General features: G+C 52.3%; 2 protein-coding genes across 4 annotated transcripts; one reads left to right on the plus strand and one right to left on the minus strand.

The window, feature by feature from the left end:
• Positions 1 to 46: 46 nt before the first annotated feature.
• LOC118513662 (multiple epidermal growth factor-like domains protein 8) lies at positions 47 to 13,154 on the minus strand. 2 transcript variants are annotated; one of them, XM_036059756.1, is made up of 7 exons: positions 12,357 to 13,154; positions 11,513 to 12,080; positions 11,223 to 11,414; positions 10,882 to 11,115; positions 6,413 to 10,801; positions 3,676 to 6,349; positions 47 to 3,559 (listed from the first exon to the last, which is right to left on the minus strand). In XM_036059756.1, exons 2-7 carry the CDS (start codon positions 11,861 to 11,863, stop codon positions 2,190 to 2,192), a joined length of 9,210 nt encoding a protein of 3,069 aa, XP_035915649.1. In that variant the 5' UTR covers positions 11,864 to 12,080; positions 12,357 to 13,154; the 3' UTR covers positions 47 to 2,189. The 2 variants fall into 2 exon arrangements, with proteins under 2 accessions (XP_035915649.1, XP_035915648.1); XM_036059755.1 differs by having other exon boundaries at positions 12,351 to 13,154.
• Positions 13,028 to 19,282, plus strand: LOC118513663 (probable phospholipid-transporting ATPase IIA). Of its 2 annotated transcripts, none has more exons than XM_036059757.1 (6): positions 13,028 to 13,646; positions 14,830 to 15,490; positions 15,561 to 17,886; positions 17,971 to 18,100; positions 18,229 to 18,302; positions 18,375 to 19,282. In XM_036059757.1, exons 1-6 carry the CDS (start codon positions 13,489 to 13,491, stop codon positions 18,506 to 18,508), a joined length of 3,483 nt encoding a protein of 1,160 aa, XP_035915650.1. In that variant the 5' UTR covers positions 13,028 to 13,488; the 3' UTR covers positions 18,509 to 19,282. The 2 variants fall into 2 exon arrangements, with proteins under 2 accessions (XP_035915650.1, XP_035915651.1); XM_036059758.1 differs by lacking the exon at positions 13,028 to 13,646 and adding an exon at positions 13,818 to 14,397 and having other exon boundaries at positions 18,375 to 19,265.
• The last annotated feature ends 73 nt before the right edge of the window (positions 19,283 to 19,355 follow it).

Raw genomic sequence — 19,355 nt, forward strand, 5'->3', positions numbered from 1 at the left:
TCGGATATTGCAGCATGGTGGTGCTCTCGGCACGGCAAACGAAACGTTCACGTTATGTCACTTTATTGAGACTACACATGGGGCTGCCCTTTTCCGTTTGCCAAGACAGCCGCCCCGGCATTCCCGGACGTCTTTATACAAAAAAATATTTTAATCAGCATACAGGAATTTATGCTTCGAAATCGGACGTACTGCTCGGATCCTGTATCCGGATCCCCCCCACAGAAGCGTAGCTTCCTCTGGTTTTGTTTGCGATTGTTCGGTTTGGTTTTTGTTACTGTGCTTACCTTATGTATATGTCCTACCGTCCCTTTTTACTTCATCATTATCTACATCATTTGTTCGCTAATGGTTTGCACCACATTGTGGGTGTAATTTTTTTTGTTTCTTTTATAAATTTATTCTACGCGCGTATCGTATTGCAGATTCGTCAAACGGTTCACTGGACACTGCACACACGCACACCGCTCTCGGTATGCAAACAGAAAAAGAATAAAGTTAACAAACAAACAAACAAAAAATCACTAAACAATCGATTCGGTAAGTATAGCGTTAGTTTGTTAGCGTTGTGTAAGCAGAGTAAACTGTGTTGCTGCGCGCTCGGTAGGGTTTGGCGTGCAGCGAAAATAGTTTCTTGTTTTTAACAAATACATATGCGAGTGCTGTGCCTTCGAGATCATAATTCGAAACCCCATCCGACGAGGCTCGCCGGTGATCGAATGCGCCGATCTCGATCCGCTTCTTCTGGTAAACATTCGGTATCACGTTTTGGTTACTGGTGGCTTATTAGGATGTACAGTACAGATTTGCGCTCTATCAAGTGTTGCATAGTTAAACAAGTTCGTCTACTACCAAGCTACTACTAAACTGATCATATAGCTAAAAGCTAAAGCTGTTTTTTTGTAATATCTATTGCACTCCCGCTCTTGCCCTACGATCACACGCACACATTCTTCACACGGCTGCTAATGGTCTAAAATCGTTCGAGATGGCTTGCCGAAGGATGTGCCGTTGAATGTCTTTTTCGAACGTGTCCGCCAGCCAAAAAAAAGGCTTTAGATAGCTAGTTTTGTTTCGTGTTTTTCTTTTGTCCAGCGAGATCATCAATCACACACAAAGATATAGTAAAACGCACCTCAAGCTGTACATGTACAATATTTCCTACAAGAGCTAACTTATTAAGCATTAATCATTGTAAATAGATTTAATTTAGAAAAATTAAAAAAATAAACAGATCTTACACCATTAGTACAATCACACGCTTGCAACTAACCCCCAAACACAAAACGGTGAGCGAGTTGTCGCATTAGCTTGGCTGAGATTACTTAGTTTAGAGCACTATCTACAGAGTTGCATCAGGTGAAAATAGCAAACGATTGTCCGCATTGTCTGCCACACGAGCAATCTAGCAACACTGTCCACTTAAACAATTGTCGGTTTTCTAACTGTTGTTGATCGAAATTGACTAATATTTAAGTGAAGTGGACAATGTTGCTGCTGACCGATGTGATTTATGAGCGTCCAAACACTTGCCGGGGGTTTCTCATGCCATTGGCGAGTTGGGATTTTACACAGTTGAAAGTTTGTTTTCCCATGTTGAGAAGGGCTAACGAGGCTGAATTGCGTATACCACGTCGGATTATCGTTTTATGCTGCCGACGTTTAGTGTTACAACGTTGAACTGGCCTGAGAAACCCTGTATTTTATTTTATTTATTTATTTTTTTTGCAACGTTGAACTGGCCTGAGAAACCCTGTATTTTTCGACCCGATTATTCCCTCATAAACGAAAAACAGTTAAAAGCATTGATCTATTGGTTATCTTCTCGATCTTCGAAACAAAATGCCGTTCAGTTGCTTGCTAATGCCAAACTCGCCAAACAGATCAACAAAATCTTCGAGACGACCCCTGACGCGGGTGTCCGCCCCGTCTCTGTTCTTATGTCACACACAAAACGGAGCTTGAAATTGGACTAAGTTCGATATGATTTAACACAAAAACACACATGCACATCATGCGCATGATGCATAAATACTTCTGGAACGATACAAATGCACTCTCCCCAGGATAGACACTCGTCACGTTGTTACACTTAACGGTTTGTGAAAAGTAACAAACAAACAAAACAAAGAAGAATTGGCTAAACGATGTGCCGTAAAGGTCCCTGCTTGTTTCCTTCCAATTTCCAATTACGGTCGCTCGCGGTTCGGTGCTAGCGGTTGCAGCGGAACCTGCTCGTGGTGGTGCACTTCGATGAATGGTTGCCGTTCGGCCAGCGGTCCAACCACATCGGCCGGTTCTGCTCTCTGTTGCTGCACCTGTTGCTGTTGCTGTTGCTGCTGCTGCTGCTGCTGATGATTGTAGTACTGTAGCGGATGCTGCCGTGGTGACGCGTGACAAACGCTTCCACCACCGGGTGAACTGCGGCGACGATGATGCCCGCTGTTGCCGGCCGCACGCGAATGGGACGGATAGCTGCCACCGGACGTGCGCCCATTCACGATCAGTGCCGAGGCAAGCGCCAGCGTTATCTGTGACTTTTGCTTGCCGGGCAACCGTACGAACACGGTGCCGACTGCGGCATAGTTATCTGCGGTTGGTTCTAACGCTATCGGACCTATATCCGGTTGATGATGAGGGTGTGACTGCTGCTGCTGCTGATGATGATGATGGTGATGGTGGTGGTGATGATGATGGGCACCACTCCCTCCACCGGCGCTGGTGGAATGTTTCGAAGTTCGGCCACGTCTTCTGTGCGGTGCCGGCGTTACGACTGCCGCCTCTACCGGTGGGCCTTCGAGCGAAAGATTTACCCGGCCAAACGGGCGCTTCGCCATGTGCAGCATCTCCACGACATGGCGCCGGCGTGCCCTGCGCATGTCGGCCGCCTGTTTCGCTTTCCACGCCAGTACGCAGATAGCGAGAAACAGGAAGAAGCACGAGAAAAACACGGAGAAAAACACAAACAGATGGATGTGGAGCTGATCCTGGCGGAAAAACACCAACCCGTAGCTGGCGGTGGAGCCGGGCCGGGCGCGCAGTGCAATGTAAAACTTCGTCTGCCCGAGCGCGTGCACCGTGTGGGGCAACGTAACGACGAGCCGGTTTTTCAGACCGAACACGCGCAGCAGCGATTTGCACTGGCGCAGCGTTACGTACGTTATTAGATCGCGCGCAGTACGATCGTGCACGTAGAAATCGTCGTTCATGATTCCACCGCACACGGGCGAGTTTTTCTCCCCGGCCGGCGGTGCATCCGACGCTTGGATGTTGAGGGGCTGCATCTCGTCGAAGGAGCGCGATCCCGTTGAGCTGTACCGGAAGCTTTCGAACCGCTGCTGGAAATAAACGTACCTGCCATCAAGCAGGATGTCGTGGTGGCCTGTGGTGACGTTCGTCTGCACGATGAACGACTCGTCCGTAGGGCTCATGTAGAAATCCAGCTCACCCTGCGTCACGTCCACGATGAAGCGAATGTCGACGTTCATGTAGCGTGGCTGGATGACGAAAAACACCGTCTGGCCCGGTTTCAGTGGCTGTGGTTTGATTTTACATTCATCTGCAACGGACAGAGGTGGGTAACAAAAATTCTATCATACAAAGCCTTCTTCCTGCTATCCAACAACACTTCAGCGTGGTGTCGTGCGGATGATTTAACATCCCACCGTCACTTACCTATCGTCTTCGCGTCGAAGCACATCCGTGACTCCACCGTGATGTGCTTGTAGCACTGCCGTCCATTATTCGGATGGCCGGAGTACGAGTCCCGACACTTGGTGCACTGCAGCGACCAGCAGTTGAACGCGTGGTTCTTCCCCTTTGACGAGCAGGTATTATCACTCTCGGTATTATTGCCACAGTTACACTTCTCGCCCGTCATCGGATCGCACATATCGCCGTGCCCGTTACACTCGCACGGCGAGCATGCCTTCCCGGGGGTGGCCGATTTGCGGAAGTACCCCGGCACACACGTCTCGCACTGATCACCGTCCGTATAGTTACCGCACCCGAGACAGATCGCATCCGCCAGCGGACCTTCCGTCACCAGCCGCTTCAACTCCTGCCGTGACATGTTCCGCATCGTCGCTTCCTGATCGCGGCCAATGCAGAGGTCCGTCTGCCCGTTACAGTACTGCACGCACGGCACGCACGTCCCACTGTTCCGGGGATCGCCAACGTAAAACGGCAGACATTTGTCACACTGCGGGCCCATCGTGTTGTTGTGGCAATGGCCACACCGATCCAGCTGATCCGCACCGGAACAGTTCGAATGCCCGTTGCACTGGCACTGGATGCTACAGTTCGCACCGACATACCCAAAGTCACACCTGCACACGTCCGGCTCGGTGCAAAGTCCACGAACGCAGCCTTGACTACACACCGGCACACAGGCGCCACCTCCACCACCGCCCAGACTGGACGAGTTATATCCCGGCGCGCACACACACTCGTAACCATGGAGATGGTCGACGCAGCGTTGCGATTTTGCATTGCAGTTGTGATGCCCGTTCGCACACTCGTTCTCCGGCGGACACTTGAAGTAGTTCCACCCGAACGGTTCCGTCGCATTGGCGGGCGTTTTGCTGCGCGTTTGATAGATCGCGGCACAGGTGGACCCGGCGGGATGGTTCGCCGGCCCATCGACGGAACCTTCCGTACACACACCATCCCCATCGGTGCCGTTCTTCGAGCACCATCCACAGTACGCGTGGCGCAGACAGCTGGAACACTGCGTAAAACTGGCGCACGGTTCCGGACAGTGCTGTGGATCGTTCGGGCGCACCACCAGCCCACAGATGCCACCCGAACAGTACAGCGGCTGGAACGTGGGCGAAATGCACTCGTTTAGCTGGGTGGACCACAGACACTCGGACGGTCGGCTGGAATGTTTCACACACGAGCTACAATTCTTAAACGCACTGCACGCTGTTGGACAGCTGGACGCGATTCGTGTTTCATTCCTCGCCTCAGCTCCTGCTTCCACCGTAAACATCTGCCGACAACGGTACCTGGATCCAGCCTGCTCCAGCTCCCAACCGCATCCCGGCAGGGCAACACAACTTTCACAGTCATCCGCCACACATCCTTTTCCCGGCAGCCCGGGACACTCGTCCTGTCCGGTTAGCGCGGTCCGATTAGCGGAACACCCATCGTGTGTACCACAGTCAGCCGACCGCTCAACGCAGCTGTACACATTATTCGCCGCTGGATGACATTCCGGACACCACTTGCACGGTGATTCGCTCTCACCGTGCCACGGGTAGCTGGCCAAGCACGTCGAGCAGGTCTGGAACGAGGCACAGTCTCTCCTACCGATCCACTGTCCGTCGCAGGACGTCCCGCTGTTAAACGAGATCGTTCCATTGTACCCTTCGCAGGCGTGATACGATCCACCGGCCGAGTAGCAGTGTGAGGTCGTTTCTCCCGGGACGCCCTTCACGGAGCAGAAGCTACAGCCGGAATACTGACGGCAAAAGTACTTGGAACCACTCCACAGATCGCACATATCCAGCGGTAGATCGATCCGCGTCACCCGGCAATGATTGCTACCATCCCATCCGGCCACCACGTAGATCGAACCCCCTTCCGGGTCCTGTGCCATCGCCTGCGCGTACGTAACGCCGTAGCTTCCACCAACCTTCTCCGCGTCCTTCGCCAGCCGGATCCACTGATTGCACCGGTAAACGTACGCAACCATGACTTCTTCGCGGGCCAACGACATCGTACCGTTTTTAGCGGCTCGCCCACCAAACACCAGCATGTAGTGTTCGGTTGCAACTGCCGAATGAAGGTAGCGCGCCGGTGGCACATAATCCGCTACACCGTGGAAGTTAAACGATGGCAACTCGGTCCAACGACGCGTCGGGATGCTGAAGGCGTACAATCGCTTCGATACACCGGACTCGCCGCCATCCTGCGTTTTGCTCACCCCACCGTACACGTATACGGCCGCGCTCGGTGCATGGTACACTGCCGTGTGGCCATAAATTCCACCCGGAGATGCTCCGTGGGTCGTCACCACCGACCAGCTAGCCGTGGCAAGGTTAAACAACCAAACGGACCCCTGAAGTCCTCGGCCAATGGTGTAGCCTCCGATCAGGAGCAGTAACTCTTCGCGCCCAACCGCTGTTAGCGTGTGTCCGGCGAGTGCTGGCGGTCGTGTTTCATTGTGGGCCACCACCAAACTCCAGCGCTGGGTCTGCAGGCCAAACTGCCACAGATCGTCCAGGGTGCCGTTGCGTGACAAGCCACCGTACACGTAGATTGCCTGCCGACTGCCGACGATTTCGGCTGCATGGTAGTAGCGTCCCTGTGGCATACGATCCTCCGGGCTAGAGTCAACCGTCACCTAGAAAACAGGAATTGATTCTGTGTACAGTGCGTCGAGGATTTCGGGACATTCGATTCTCACCTGCATCCACGTGTTGTTCTTCGTGTCAAACTGCCGGATGTCGTTCAGCGGTCCATGCGACAGCGAGTACCCGCCAAACATCCACAGCGATCCGCGACGATCCGCCACCAACGAGTGGCCGAACCGAGGCAACGTTTTCCGCAGATGCTCGAAGCTTTCCGACACCAGGTACGAATTGAACAGCTCGGTAAACACCACACTGGACGGTTTCACCGGTTGCGAGCAATCGTCGCCACCGTACCCGGCCGCACAGATGCACCGTCCGTACGCATTGTCACACGCGCCACGCTTGCTCTCCTCATTGCAATCCGACGGACAGATTCGCATCATGCACCGCGGACCGGTGAAACCTTTCGGACAAACGCAACGTCCATCGTCGGAGCAAAGGTACGGTCGCTGGCAGCTAGCCGCAGCACAGCTCAGCACGGAGTAGATCGCATTGAAGCCTTGCTCCGGTGCTGGACCTTTCTTGAAGTGTACCGTAAGATGTCCGGAGCGTGCTTCCGCTATCCACGAGCCGCGTTCCTCGCTGCAAAACACCGCGATCAGCTGCTTTTGTTGGGCAACACCAGTCAGGTCGGGAAGTCCGTCGTACACGTACACCGCATTCTCGCCACAGGTCACATTCATCCGTTCCGGCTCGATCTCGATCTGTATGATCGCGTTCCGCAGCTCGGTCGATACGGTCGATACCGCACCACCACCTCCCCGGCCCTGCGGACTGACGATCCACAGACATTCGCGCGTTTCCTGTCCGCTCCAGCTCGACCGATACGACTGAAACGAGCCGAGCCCTTGCGTACCGACCTGCGTCAGCACACCGCGCGACGCACACTGATGGTAGCACTGTCCACCGTCCTTCGGGTCGCCGTAAAAGTTCCGATTGCATACCTCGCACCGAAGCCCCTCGGTATAGTCCTGGCAGTAACACTCGCCCGTCTTCGCATCACAAATCCCGAGTGCCACGTTACCGTGCCCATTGCAGTCACAACGCCTGCAGCCCGCTTCGGTTGTCGCATTGCCAAAACTGCCCGGACTGCAGCGCTCGCAGAATTCACCCTCCGTCCAATTCAGACACCGATCACACCTTCCGACACCCTGCAGGCACGTGGAATGGTTGTTGCACGCACAGTTCACGCTACATCCCACGCCCGTCCATCCGAGATCACAGACGCAGCGAAAGTCGGGCGCTCCGGAGCAGTGTCCATGTATGCAGGGCTCGTAGCACGTCTGCTGACAGTACCGGACACCATCTCCGACGAACCCCTTGCGACACTTGCAGCTGTACGAACCGTGCGTATTGCTACACTCGGCCTGCTCGTGGCAGTCGTGCAGTCGCAGCTCACACTCATCCACATCCGGACACTGGGCGTACGCCCAGCTCGTCCTTACCGGTTCCTCCGTCGCGTTCGATGATCCGAGCAGAAGCGGCTGCCCACTGCCACACAGCCCTTGCGACGAGCGGTTAAAGTCACCCTGCATGCACACACCATTGATCGGATTATCCGCGTCGTAGCACCAGCCGCAGCTGAGCGATCGTAAGCAAAACGAACAATTTTGGTGGCTTGCACACGATTTGCAATGCTGCACCATTGGCGCACCGGTCCCGTCCTGCTCGATCACGGGCGGAACCGTTATCGGCAGCGTCTGATCAAGCCACTCGCGGCACATCCCGAACTGATACTCGCTGGTGTACACCGAAAAGGAAAAGCACTGGCTGGTGGCCTCACACCAAACACACCGGCCACGATCGTTCAGGCACGCGGAACAATCCGTCCGCAGGTAGCAAGGCATGGGGCATTGATCGAGCGTCCTTACCGCGATCTCCGACCGGCCACGTCTCGCACACGTTGCATCCTCCGTCCACCATTCGCACTGGTTCGCCGAATGGCCGATACACTGCTCGCACGACACAAAGTTTGAGCAGTTGGAGCAGTGGGCCGGCTGGATGGTTAGATATCGCCAGTTCAGCCCACGGCGACACGCTTCCGGTTCGTGCGCTTTGCGCGATAGACAGCCGTTGGTTAGCTCACACCAACCGCACGCCGAATCCGACAAGCATTCGAGACAGTTGCCGTACGATCCGCAATCCGTGCCGTTCGAGTAGGGTTCGAGAAACTCGAATGTGAAAGCCTGCAGTACACTGCCGTAAAAGTGCTGCAAGCTCATCTTACTCAAATCCGCATGGTGCCCGTGATGATGGTGATGCCCACCGGAACCTCCGTAATAGCCTGCACCGCGACTGTTTCGCTGCGCTTGAAAATCCACCAAAATATTGACCCGATCATTCCACTTCACTATCTCGCAGACGCTCTCGTTGGCGGTGATGTTTGTCGCCACCATCGTTTCCAGGTCGAGCGTGGTCAGTGGAGAACTCGCCTCCCCTTTCCGACGTGCCGCACTCGCTACACGCACCGTGCGAAGGATCGCATCCGCATGGCTAACGCACGCCTTCAGCCGCGCAATCGCTTGATCGGTCAGGGGTGGAAAGCGTATAAAGCCCAGCAGACGGGCCACAACCTGTCCACCGAGCTGCTGCTCCGTTGGTGTGTTTGTGGGTGGTGAGGTAAAATCCGCCATTGTGGCATTAACGATCATCACCGCATCCGGCATGGAGATGTTCATCGGATAAAGGTACTTGAGAAACGTAAGCCCGGGTCGTTTGTCTTGTGCGGTACATTCACTCGGTTTCGTCACTTCGGTTCCTTTCGCACCCCACCAGCCCGGTTTTTGCGATGGAGTGTCCTCTCCACACACGCCATAGTTATCGTCCTTGTGGTGACAGCGAGCATTCTGCACGCACCAGGTACACCGATCGAGACCCAGCTTGTGCGCAATGGATTGCATATGCTGGAGCCGTTTGCCTCCTTTGCGGGGAAATTCTCCATCTTCGTCTAGCGTAGCTGTACCGTGCACCAGACACGAATGACAGTCCCCCAGCACGGAACAGATACCCTTGCAGCGTGTCGTCTGCAAATTCGTGGTACAGTTGGCACCGATCGTCCGCCCGTAGCACACACTGTCCGCCGAACACCAGCCACACTCCAAATCAGCCAAACACTCGTTAAACGACGTGTGCCGTATGCATGCCGCTTCCGGCGCGTACGTCACATCATCGTGCACCACTAGCATTAGCGGCAGTGAGTAGGCGAGCAGATCACCGTTCACATTGCCATGGTAACCACCGACGACGAGCAGCGTGTTGCCTTTCCGCACCGCAGCCGCATGAGCAAACACGCCCTGCTTCTTCGGATACCGGTATTTGCTGCTCGGGCCCGGTCCCAGCACTTCCGGGTTTACCCAGCTGTGACAGCCGAGATGGTACAGATACATCTGATTATCGTAGCAAATTTCCTCCTTGTTGTGCTTGTGTGAATAGCCACCGAAAACGATGAGATAATTCCCGATGATGTTCGTCGTGTGGAAGGCTCGTTCGCGCGGTGCGTACCCATCGTGCAAGGCCGTCCGGGGATACTGTAGCTCGGCCCAATGTTTGTGATCAAGCTGAAAGGCGAACATACGCTCGGATAGTCGCGAAAATCGTGCCACATTCGCTAGCAGCCCACCGTACACGATGAGAGAGTTTGTGGCCCGTTGGTACGAAGTTGTGTGCGCGACCATACGCACGTCGAGCGATTTTCCACCCCGTGGGACTACCTCTTCCCACTGGTCCGCTTCTGGCGCGTCCGGGATGAGCCGTATCCGGAACAGTTTCGATGAAAATTCACCGTCCTCCATCGCACCACCGAACACGTACAGAAATTCACCGGCTAGCGTTAGCGTGTGGCGTGTGAGAGCTGGTGGCCGTATCGACGATTCCGTGGCACGCTCGAACCAAACACCACCATTGTGCGACACATTGTACAGCCAGAGATCATTCGCCAGCTCACCGTTAGTGCCTAGCTTTCCACCGAAAACTACAAATCCATCGGCAACGGCAGCAGCAGCGTGCCCATACCTTCCGGCTGGGCGTGTTCCATTGGAAAGTCCTTCACCGTACCCGATTCCACCGGTTCGATTGTCCGAAAGCGTGTAGATAACATTGCTCAGGAAGTTTGGCTCCCGCGACAAACGCTCCGACTCTTCCTCGAGAAACTGTGTGCGGCGTAAAAACTTTTCCTCCTCGGTGGACGGTTCACTGTAGTTCTGATCGACCCGGATACCCCACTCGTCCTCCCAATGATTTCTATCGAACCGGAACACGTACAAACTGTCAAACACTTCGTTTAAATTGTACCCGCCGAACACGTACAGTGCGTCGGACGGTTCGTAGTAGACGGCTGTATGGGCGGCACGTGGTGGTAGTCCATTTTTGGAGTTAGATATCCAATGCCACTCCTTCGGAGCGGGAGCAGAGCGATGAAGACCACAGGCCTGGCCCACATAGTCCTGTAGATGGGAAAGAAAAGGCGAGTTAGTGAGCAAGTGGCACCTTTTTTTTATAGGGTCTTTTAAAAAAATCATCCTACCTTTGAGCATTCACAGCGATCACCCGCACACGTCCCCCGACTATTAGCCTCACCACACCGGCCCGGGCAAGCATTCAAGCTACAGTCGTGCCCAATCCATCCACGATCACAGACACACGCATGATCAACGCATCGACCATTACCGGTGCAGTTGTTGGGACAGTTCGTGACGGCAAACTCGGCCCGAAAGCCTTCCAGCACGTAATTGGTGTCGCTGTATAGCAAAATTAGCATCTATTGGAAGCAAAAGAACAAACAAACAATAGATAAACAACAACAAAAAACCGATTAGCTATCAGCACAATCGACGCACGATGCGCACGGCAAGCGCCAACACTTACACTACCGGAGCTAGCGATCACGTGCTGCGGTTCCGTATTGCCACTGAAACTACCCAGCAGTGGCGACCGGAACGAGTCACCATCGTAGATGAAGATATAATCGTACGAGCACTCGGTGCCCATGCTACGAAATTTGAGCGTTATAAATTGACTATCATTCTGCGCCCTTATCAACCACTCGCAATGAGAATCCTGGGGAATGGAGGAAACAAAAAAAACCGTTGAAGAGAGCACACGCAACGCTAGTTAGTACACAATCGGGAGCGCTTTAATTAGGCCATTTAATATACCTGTGTGTAATTAGAACCGGCTGGGCCATCGCTGATTTCACCGTACGATTGGGTGAAGATGCGTCGCGTTTTATCGCACGATTGTCTTGTTTGCGTTTTGGCCAGCGTTAAGCCAACCTGCACGTACGGGAGCGGTAGCAGCTGGAGCAGCACCAGCCAGAACACGGTGGTGTGCAGTTTTCCCCTCATCCGGTACCGTGCCATCGCTGTTCCGCCATCTGCTCGTGCGTTCTGTTCTGTGCTGTTGCATTCCAACGCCTGCCTCGACTGTTGCTGCTGTCGGTGCGATACCGTGCGGGTTCTACTACTGTGGCGGCTGCAGGTGGTTCGAGACGACAATAATTGGTTCATCTTCGTCGTGACTAATTACGGTCGGGGGAGCGCTCCCAGCATCCGACTTTGCATGGGAAGCTTGCCTTCCCCGGATAGTGGTTGTGTTGTTTACACCAATAGCTTGTTTCGCCAACCAAAGATGCTACCTGCTTGGGTTTCAGTGTCTCTTGGTCAGCCTGCTGCGCTTCACGGGCATCATGATGATGACGATGATTTTCTGTACAACTTGTGCTTTCTAAAATGCATAAATGATTCGTTTACATTACAAACAAGCAAACCATCTAGGGCGGTCGTCGGTGGGGCACGGTCGGGGACGCGTTTAGCAGCTGCGAGCAACACACATTCCTTTGCAGCGCACAGTTCTTCGGTCCATCTCGGAGGGAGGATAGTATTGTGATAAGTTTTGTAGCACCCGCAGTAGTAACAATAGTTGTTTCGAACAACTGCTTATCAAAGTTCCTGGTAACTGTTTATGTCTAGTGAACATAAATAAACACCCACATACTCCAACCTGGGGTGGGGAGGGCACCGTTCGAAGCACACACACACGCACAAAGCAGTGAATGCGACACGAAATTTTCACACTAAAGAACCACCATATCCCTGTATCCTGGTGCTGTTTTCCATTTTTCCTGACCTGCCCCCTCACTTCCGGCCGGGACACTAGGCACACACAAACATACGCACGGGAAGCGCTACTCTACTGCACTGATATGTACACGGGGGTTTAGTTTCCGTTCTGGACGCACGCGAAGCATCCATTTAGTGTTTGCTTTTGCTCAAGAAAACGACATTTCTTCAAGGCGAAATGTTCTACAGCACAACCACCCTCCAGTGTGGGTGAGGAACGTTTTGCTGTTTTTTTCCTCGAAAGGGTGGCTGTGATGCTGTCAAATCAGCAACAAACCATTCCCGCTTAAGCACCAACTACACGGCAACAATAACGAAGGAAGTTTGCAGTTTGGAAAGAATGAAGAAAGGCGATTATTTGGAACGAAATATAAGTTTCTCTCGGCAGCTGTAATTTTTTTATTTATTTTTTTGGAACCAATGCCAGCATGAAATACTTTTCGCGCCTTTATTCGTTTCATGCCGCCAATGAAAACAAACGAGTGTAATCGCTGCTACATCAACATCGATTTCCATCTGTCAACGCTCACCCGTGCTGCGTGTGTGTACGGTGCTTGAGTATTTTAATGTTTTGTGCGATAAGTGTGTACGATAAGAACCTTCTTCTCCCGTGCGTTTCGGGCGAACTGATTTACCGAAAGACTTTGAACAGCTTAATCAGCAGCAATAAAACGAATCCAACAGAAATAAAGCTTCCCATTGGAAAATGTGACCGTCCCGCTGGTCGGCTCACTGGCAACGCGGAATCAATTCAGCCTACAGCTGCTAAAGTGACCGGGCTCCGTATTGTTTCGCTTCCATCGCATCCCGTTCGCGGAGTTGTGTGTGTGTGTAATTTTATCTCCTTGTTTGGGGATTTCTCATCGCGAAACAAAATGCTATCGACGAACTAATAACGAACAGGGAGGCCGTGCTAGTTTGCAACGAAAAAAAAAAAGAAACACCGTCCGCAGTGAGGACCGGAAAGGGCTCGCAAATTGCGCACCGTTCATCTCGTCCCGCCATCCCGTAGGATGAATGTTGAACTGCGCGATTTCGAGATTAGTGATTCGGAAACTGAGCTGCTCATTGAACCAGCCGCAACGCGAGCCAATCGACTAAACGGCCGTTCGTTTCGCAATCGTCGCCAAGAATCGTTCAAGCTGGGTTCGTTCCTGAAGAAACTGTGCTGGTGAGTAGCGATGATAAGAAGCTGTGTGATGTGGAAAGTACAGGGAAGAGGCTTTTTTTATTCATTTCTTCTCCTCATTGAGTTTGAAAAGGAAAAAACTGTACAAATTTGTCACCAGATTTTCATTTTTCGCGTTGTATTCTTTGGGAAGAGATTTTTTTTCACATCTTTCATCAGATGGTGCGTCACGCCAAAGCAGAAAAAAAGAACAAAATCAAAACATTCTTGTAAACAACACCGTTTCTTTCTTCAACTGTCAAACGGCGCTGGTGCATGTGTGTGCGTGCAATATTCATCCGTTCGCACCAACACATGCTTACCCTACGCCACTACGAAAAAGCAAAACAGTCAACAAAAAGAGACAGCTTCAAGGGAGAAACGTCATCCGCCAGCATCGGTCAGACGGGGAGTTTTTCTTTTACTGATTGCGTTTCGCGAAAATTCACCTCACTAAACAAAATACTGCTGCTGCCCTAGTGCCTGCCAGTAAACGTATGACACGTTAGGAGCATCGTGCGTGATATTCATTCTCCGCTGTGCAAAAAAAAACACAATCGGGTTCCTCTATCGAACCCACCGCTTACGACACCGACCGTGGGTAATAAGAAACGGCCACCAAAATTCATGAGCTACAGGTAATCCGTGACGCGATGGAGGACGCCCCACCGCACCACCACCACATTCCATCCGCGCCGGTCACGAAGGAAACGATACCTCTCATCGAGAAGGCACCGAAAACACGCTGGTTCAGGTAAACCATTCACCCTAACCATTCCGATGACCCAACGGCGTAGGCTGTGGCTTACGGAAATGAAAACAACTGCGCTACACTCGGTGGGTGGTTCTTATCAGCGCGAAATTAGCGGAAGAAGAGCCCACTCGACTGATGTGGAGGCGCACGATGAGTCATCGTCATGTAATTCCGAGGAAGCAAAGCTTACCTCTGATGCGTTTGTTGTGAGATTGCACAATAGACACACGCACACACAAGAAAGAAGGAGATTTGATTTAATTTAATATTCATAAGTTAAAATTACTTGTCCCACATTAAGCCACTGTGAGGCAAAACACAATATTCAAGGACTTTCTCTGCCTCTGTTTTGTATTGTTTATCGATTTCTTACGTCAATTACAATCACCCTCTCTCACCGTATCCCCACCCCCCTCCTTTCTCTCTCCGTAGCTGCTGGTGTTGGGCATGGCGAAAATGGTGCGCCTCGAAGGAACTGAAACCCCGCACGATCTATATCGGGCGGCCACTGACAGAAAAGTTCCCACCGAACGAGATCCGGAACCAGAAGTACAACATCTTCACCTTTCTGCCGCTGGTGCTGTTCGAGCAGTTCCGGTTCTTTCTCAACCTGTACTTTCTCATCATGGCGGTTAGCCAGTTCATACCGGAGATTCGAATCGGGTACCTTTACACGTACTGGGGCCCCCTTGGCTTCGTACTGGCGGTAACGATCTGTCGCGAGGCGGTCGATGATCTTCGACGGCACAAGCGTGACCGGGAGGTTAACTCACAGAAGTACAAGCGGTTCGTAAGTGCGGACAAGCCACCGGAATCCGTTTCCTCGTCGAAGCTGAAAGTCGGAGACATTATTATGGTGGAGAAGGATGAACGTGTACCGGCCGATTTGATCCTGCTACGAACGAGCGATAAGAGTGGAGCCGTTTTCGTGCGTACGGATATGTTGGATGGGGAGACGGATTGGAAGCTGCGGCTGGCCGTCCCGGCTACCCAGAAGCTTGCTTCCCATGGTGATTTGCTGACGGTCAATGCGTCGCTTTACGTGGAGAAACCGCAGAGAGACATTCATACGTTCATCGGGACTTATTCGAAGGTAAGTGTCGAGTTGAGTGGCGCGTGTTATTTAGAAATGAGCTAATTGTTTCTATTGCTTTACTTTTCAGCTCGGAGGAACAGAAGACGAAGGACTGAACGTAGAGAACACTCTCTGGGCCAACACGGTCGTTGCGTCCGGCACGGCGGTCGGCATCGTCATCTACACCGGCGGTGAAACGCGCAGCGTCATGAACAACTCTCAGCCCCGCTCGAAGGTCGGTCTGCTCGATCTGGAAATTAACAATCTCACAAAGGTGCTGTTCTGTGCCGTCATTGGGCTTTCCTTTGCCATGATGTGCCTGAAGGGCTTTAACGGTCCCTGGTATCGGTACATGTTCCGGTTCGTGCTGCTGTTTTCCTACATCATCCCGATCAGTCTGCGCGTCAACCTGGACATGGGTAAAGCGTTCTACTCGTGGCAGATCCAGAATGACGATGAAATCAAGGGGACGGTCGTGCGCTCTACTACCATCCCGGAGGAGCTGGGTCGCATGTCGTACCTGCTGACGGATAAGACCGGCACGCTCACACAGAACGAGATGATTTTTAAGAAGATTCACGTCGGAACGGCTGCTTACGGGCGGGACACGTTCCCGATGGTGTCGGCCGCCATTCAATCGGTTTACGGCACACTTTCCGCACCGGCCGACGCCTCACCCGACGATCACGGTTCGGAATATCAACCGCGGCTGCGCAAACCGGACGGCTGGCGTATCTGGGAATCGGTAAAAGCGCTCGCCCTCTGTCACAACGTTACACCGGTTTACGAAAGCAGCAGCGGGAACGGGGGGAGCAGCTCGCTATCTTCCACCTCCGGTGCGGAACGTCGACAATCGCCATCCCGATCGATATCGGTCGAAAGTCAGGCAGGCGAACCATCGACCAGCAAGCAAACCGCCACGGAGAAAACCTACCAAGCATCGAGCCCGGATGAGATTGCGCTGGTGAAATGGACAGAATCGGTTGGGCTAACGCTCGTCCAGCGCGATCTTAACCATATGACGCTACAGATTCGCGATGCAACGCGCGAAAGCGGTGGCGCGCGTGGGACAAGCATGCACGAGAACGCGTCCATCAACACGACCGTTACGAACCTGTCGGTCAACTCCAAAACCGACCTTAACTCACCGTCGAGCGGTGGTAGCGTGACATCGCTCAACTCGATCATTGCGGCCGGCGCGCCCGGGCTGATGAAGTACCAAATACTGCAAACCTTCCCGTTCACGAGCGAAAACAAGCGAATGGGCATCATCGTGCGCGAGCTGAACGGGGGCGAAATTACGTTCTACCTGAAGGGAGCCGACGTCGTGATGTCCGGCATCGTGCAATACAACGACTGGCTGGCGGAGGAGAGCGGCAACATGGCGCGGGAAGGTCTGCGGACGCTGGTGGTCGCGAAGAAGGTGCTTTCCGAAGAGCAGTACAACGATTTCGTGATGCGTTACAATGCGGCTAAGGTGAGCGTTACGGACCGCGTTACGAAGGTGGCGGCCGTTATCGAGAGCCTCGAGCGTGAGATGGAGCTGCTCTGCTTGACCGGGGTGGAGGACCGGCTGCAGGAGCGTGTGCGCCCAACGCTGGAGCTGTTGCGCAATGCGGGCATTAAGATTTGGATGCTGACCGGCGATAAGCTGGAAACGGCGACCTGTATCGCGAAGTCGTCGCATCTCGTCGGCCGCAACCAGAGCATACACGTGCTGAAGAGCGTGCTTACCCGCACGGACGCCCATCTCGAGCTGAACCAGTTCCGGCGCAAGCAGGACTGTGCGTTGGTCGTGTCGGGCGAAAGTCTCGAGGTGTGCCTGCAGTACTATCAGCCCGAATTTATGGAGCTGGCCACGGCCTGTCCGGCCGTTGTGTGCTGTCGTTGCAGTCCCACGCAAAAGGCGCAAGTCGTGTCGCTCATTCAAAAGTATTCCAAAAAGCGTACGTGTGCCGTTGGCGATGGTGGGAACGATGTGAGCATGATCCAGCAAGCGGATGCCGGCATTGGGATCGAGGGGCGCGAAGGAAAGCAAGCGTCCCTGGCAGGAGACTTTAGTATACCGCAGTTTTCGCACATTGCGCGGCTGTTGATCGTGCACGGTAGAAGATCGTACAAGCGGTCGGCCGCCCTGTCGCAGTTTGTCATCCACCGTGGACTGATCATATCGACGATGCAGGCCGTCTTTTCGGCCGTTTTCTATCTTTCGTCGGTCGCACTTTATCAGGGCTTTCTGATGGTTGGGTACGCGACCCTCTACACCATGTTCCCGGTGTTTTCGCTCGTACTGGATCAGGACATTAGTGCGAACATAGCGATCACGTATCCGGAGCTGTACAAGGAGCTGTCGAAGGGTCGCAGCCTGAGCTACAAAACGTTCTTCATGTGGGTGCTGATCAGCATCTATCAAGGTAGGGAGGGGATGGACCTAGTGGGTGGTCGCTTGTCGGTGCAGCTTACTAATTTAAGGCTTTTTTGCCCCCACTTTGCTACAGGCGGTGTGATCATGTACGGTGCGCTGATTCTGTTTGAGGACGAATTTATTCATATCGTGGCGATCAGCTTTTCGGCCCTGATCCTAACGGAGCTGATAATGGTTGCGCTCACCATTCGTACGTGGCACAAGTGAGTATCAAACATCTGTTTCGATAAAACAAGTTAAGCAGTTTTCATTCTATGGAAGCTCGAGATCAGATCTTAAAAAGGTCCAAAACAATTTAATTAAACAAAAAATAATCCCCTCCCTCTTGCAGACTAATGGTTATAGCGGAACTGTTCAGCTTGGTGCTTTACATCGTATCTCTCGCCGTACTGCACGAATATTTCGGTAAATATGTTCAATCAATTTTTTATCAAATCCATTCGTGCATTTTTCTAACTCATTCCTTTACCTCGCCAGACTGGGAGTTCATCTGGTCGTGGGACTTCCTGTGGAAGGTGCTGGTCATCACGCTCGTCTCCTGTCTTCCGCTGTACATTCTAAAATTCCTGCGCAAAAAGTTCTCACCACCATCGTACTCGAAGCTCTCGTAAACAAGTGCAGTCCACGGTTCGTCAGTTTTAATTATTTATTCCTTCCTCGCTGCCAACGAACGGGAGCACATTATAGTTTTAGACCTTATAAACTACATTCATTATGTGCTAGCTCCCGAATGGGTTTCTCCTGCTTTATTGCCTCAAAGTATTGTAGCTTTGAATTTTTTTGGGAAACGTGCGTTATTGTGTTTTGTTTTCGCCTCGGTTTTCTGTTTTAATGTATACTTCCGATCGTGATATTTTCCCTGTGAACCACTCCAATCGCGTTGGTCTAACATTACCACATCTCACTCACCTTTAGGGATGGAAACGAGAGCAGAAGAGATAAGGAAAAACACACAGTGAGTGAGAAAAATCGTAGATGAGTTTATTTAAAACAGCGCAGCGAAACGGTACATAAAACTGAGTACTATAACTTGTTACAAAAACAAAACAAAACACGGTGTCTATAAAACGAATATCAAATGCCTTCTTCGGCAGCCGGACGTGTGTAAAGTGATTGCGCACCCCGTTCCTCGGAGAGCAAGTTTTAAATAAGTAATAATTCAAATTTAGAGCGTTCATTTGTTACTAAACAAAAAAGGAACCAACAACATAAAACTCAGATATACACGCACAGAGACACGTTCAGGCACTCACACACACCGACAGTACCAGCAGCATTAACAAAGAAACTGTGAACCAACATTATCCAACCACACGGGAGAACGCAAGGAAAGAGCAGGAAACCAAGTAAATGGACTAATTAAACTAATAAATTTAATAACAAAATTTGCTTCGGCTTTTTGGACGTTTTTGTTTTTTTGCACAACTGTTCCGAAAAGTTAAAAAACACACCACGCGC

This window comes from Anopheles stephensi, chromosome 3, assembly GCF_013141755.1.
Source record: "Anopheles stephensi strain Indian chromosome 3, UCI_ANSTEP_V1.0, whole genome shotgun sequence".
Lineage (NCBI taxonomy): Eukaryota > Metazoa > Arthropoda > Insecta > Diptera > Culicidae > Anopheles > Anopheles stephensi.

Coding starts and splice junctions, on each gene's coding strand:
- LOC118513662 (XM_036059756.1), bottom strand. CDS start 11,863: ATGAACCAATTATTGTCGTCTCGAACCACCTGCAGCCGCCACAGTAGT. Junction 11,116..11,222: donor TGATCGCTAGCTCCGGTAGT/GTAAGTGTTGGC, acceptor TGCTTCCAATAG/ATGCTAATTTTGCTATACAG. Junction 3,560..3,675: donor CTTCGACGCGAAGACGATAG/GTAAGTGACGGT, acceptor TGTCCGTTGCAG/ATGAATGTAAAATCAAACCA.
- LOC118513663 (XM_036059757.1), top strand. CDS start 13,489: ATGAATGTTGAACTGCGCGATTTCGAGATTAGTGATTCGGAAACTGAG. Junction 13,647..14,829: donor TTCCTGAAGAAACTGTGCTG/GTGAGTAGCGAT, acceptor CTCTCTCCGTAG/CTGCTGGTGTTGGGCATGGC. Junction 18,101..18,228: donor ACCATTCGTACGTGGCACAA/GTGAGTATCAAA, acceptor TCCCTCTTGCAG/ACTAATGGTTATAGCGGAAC.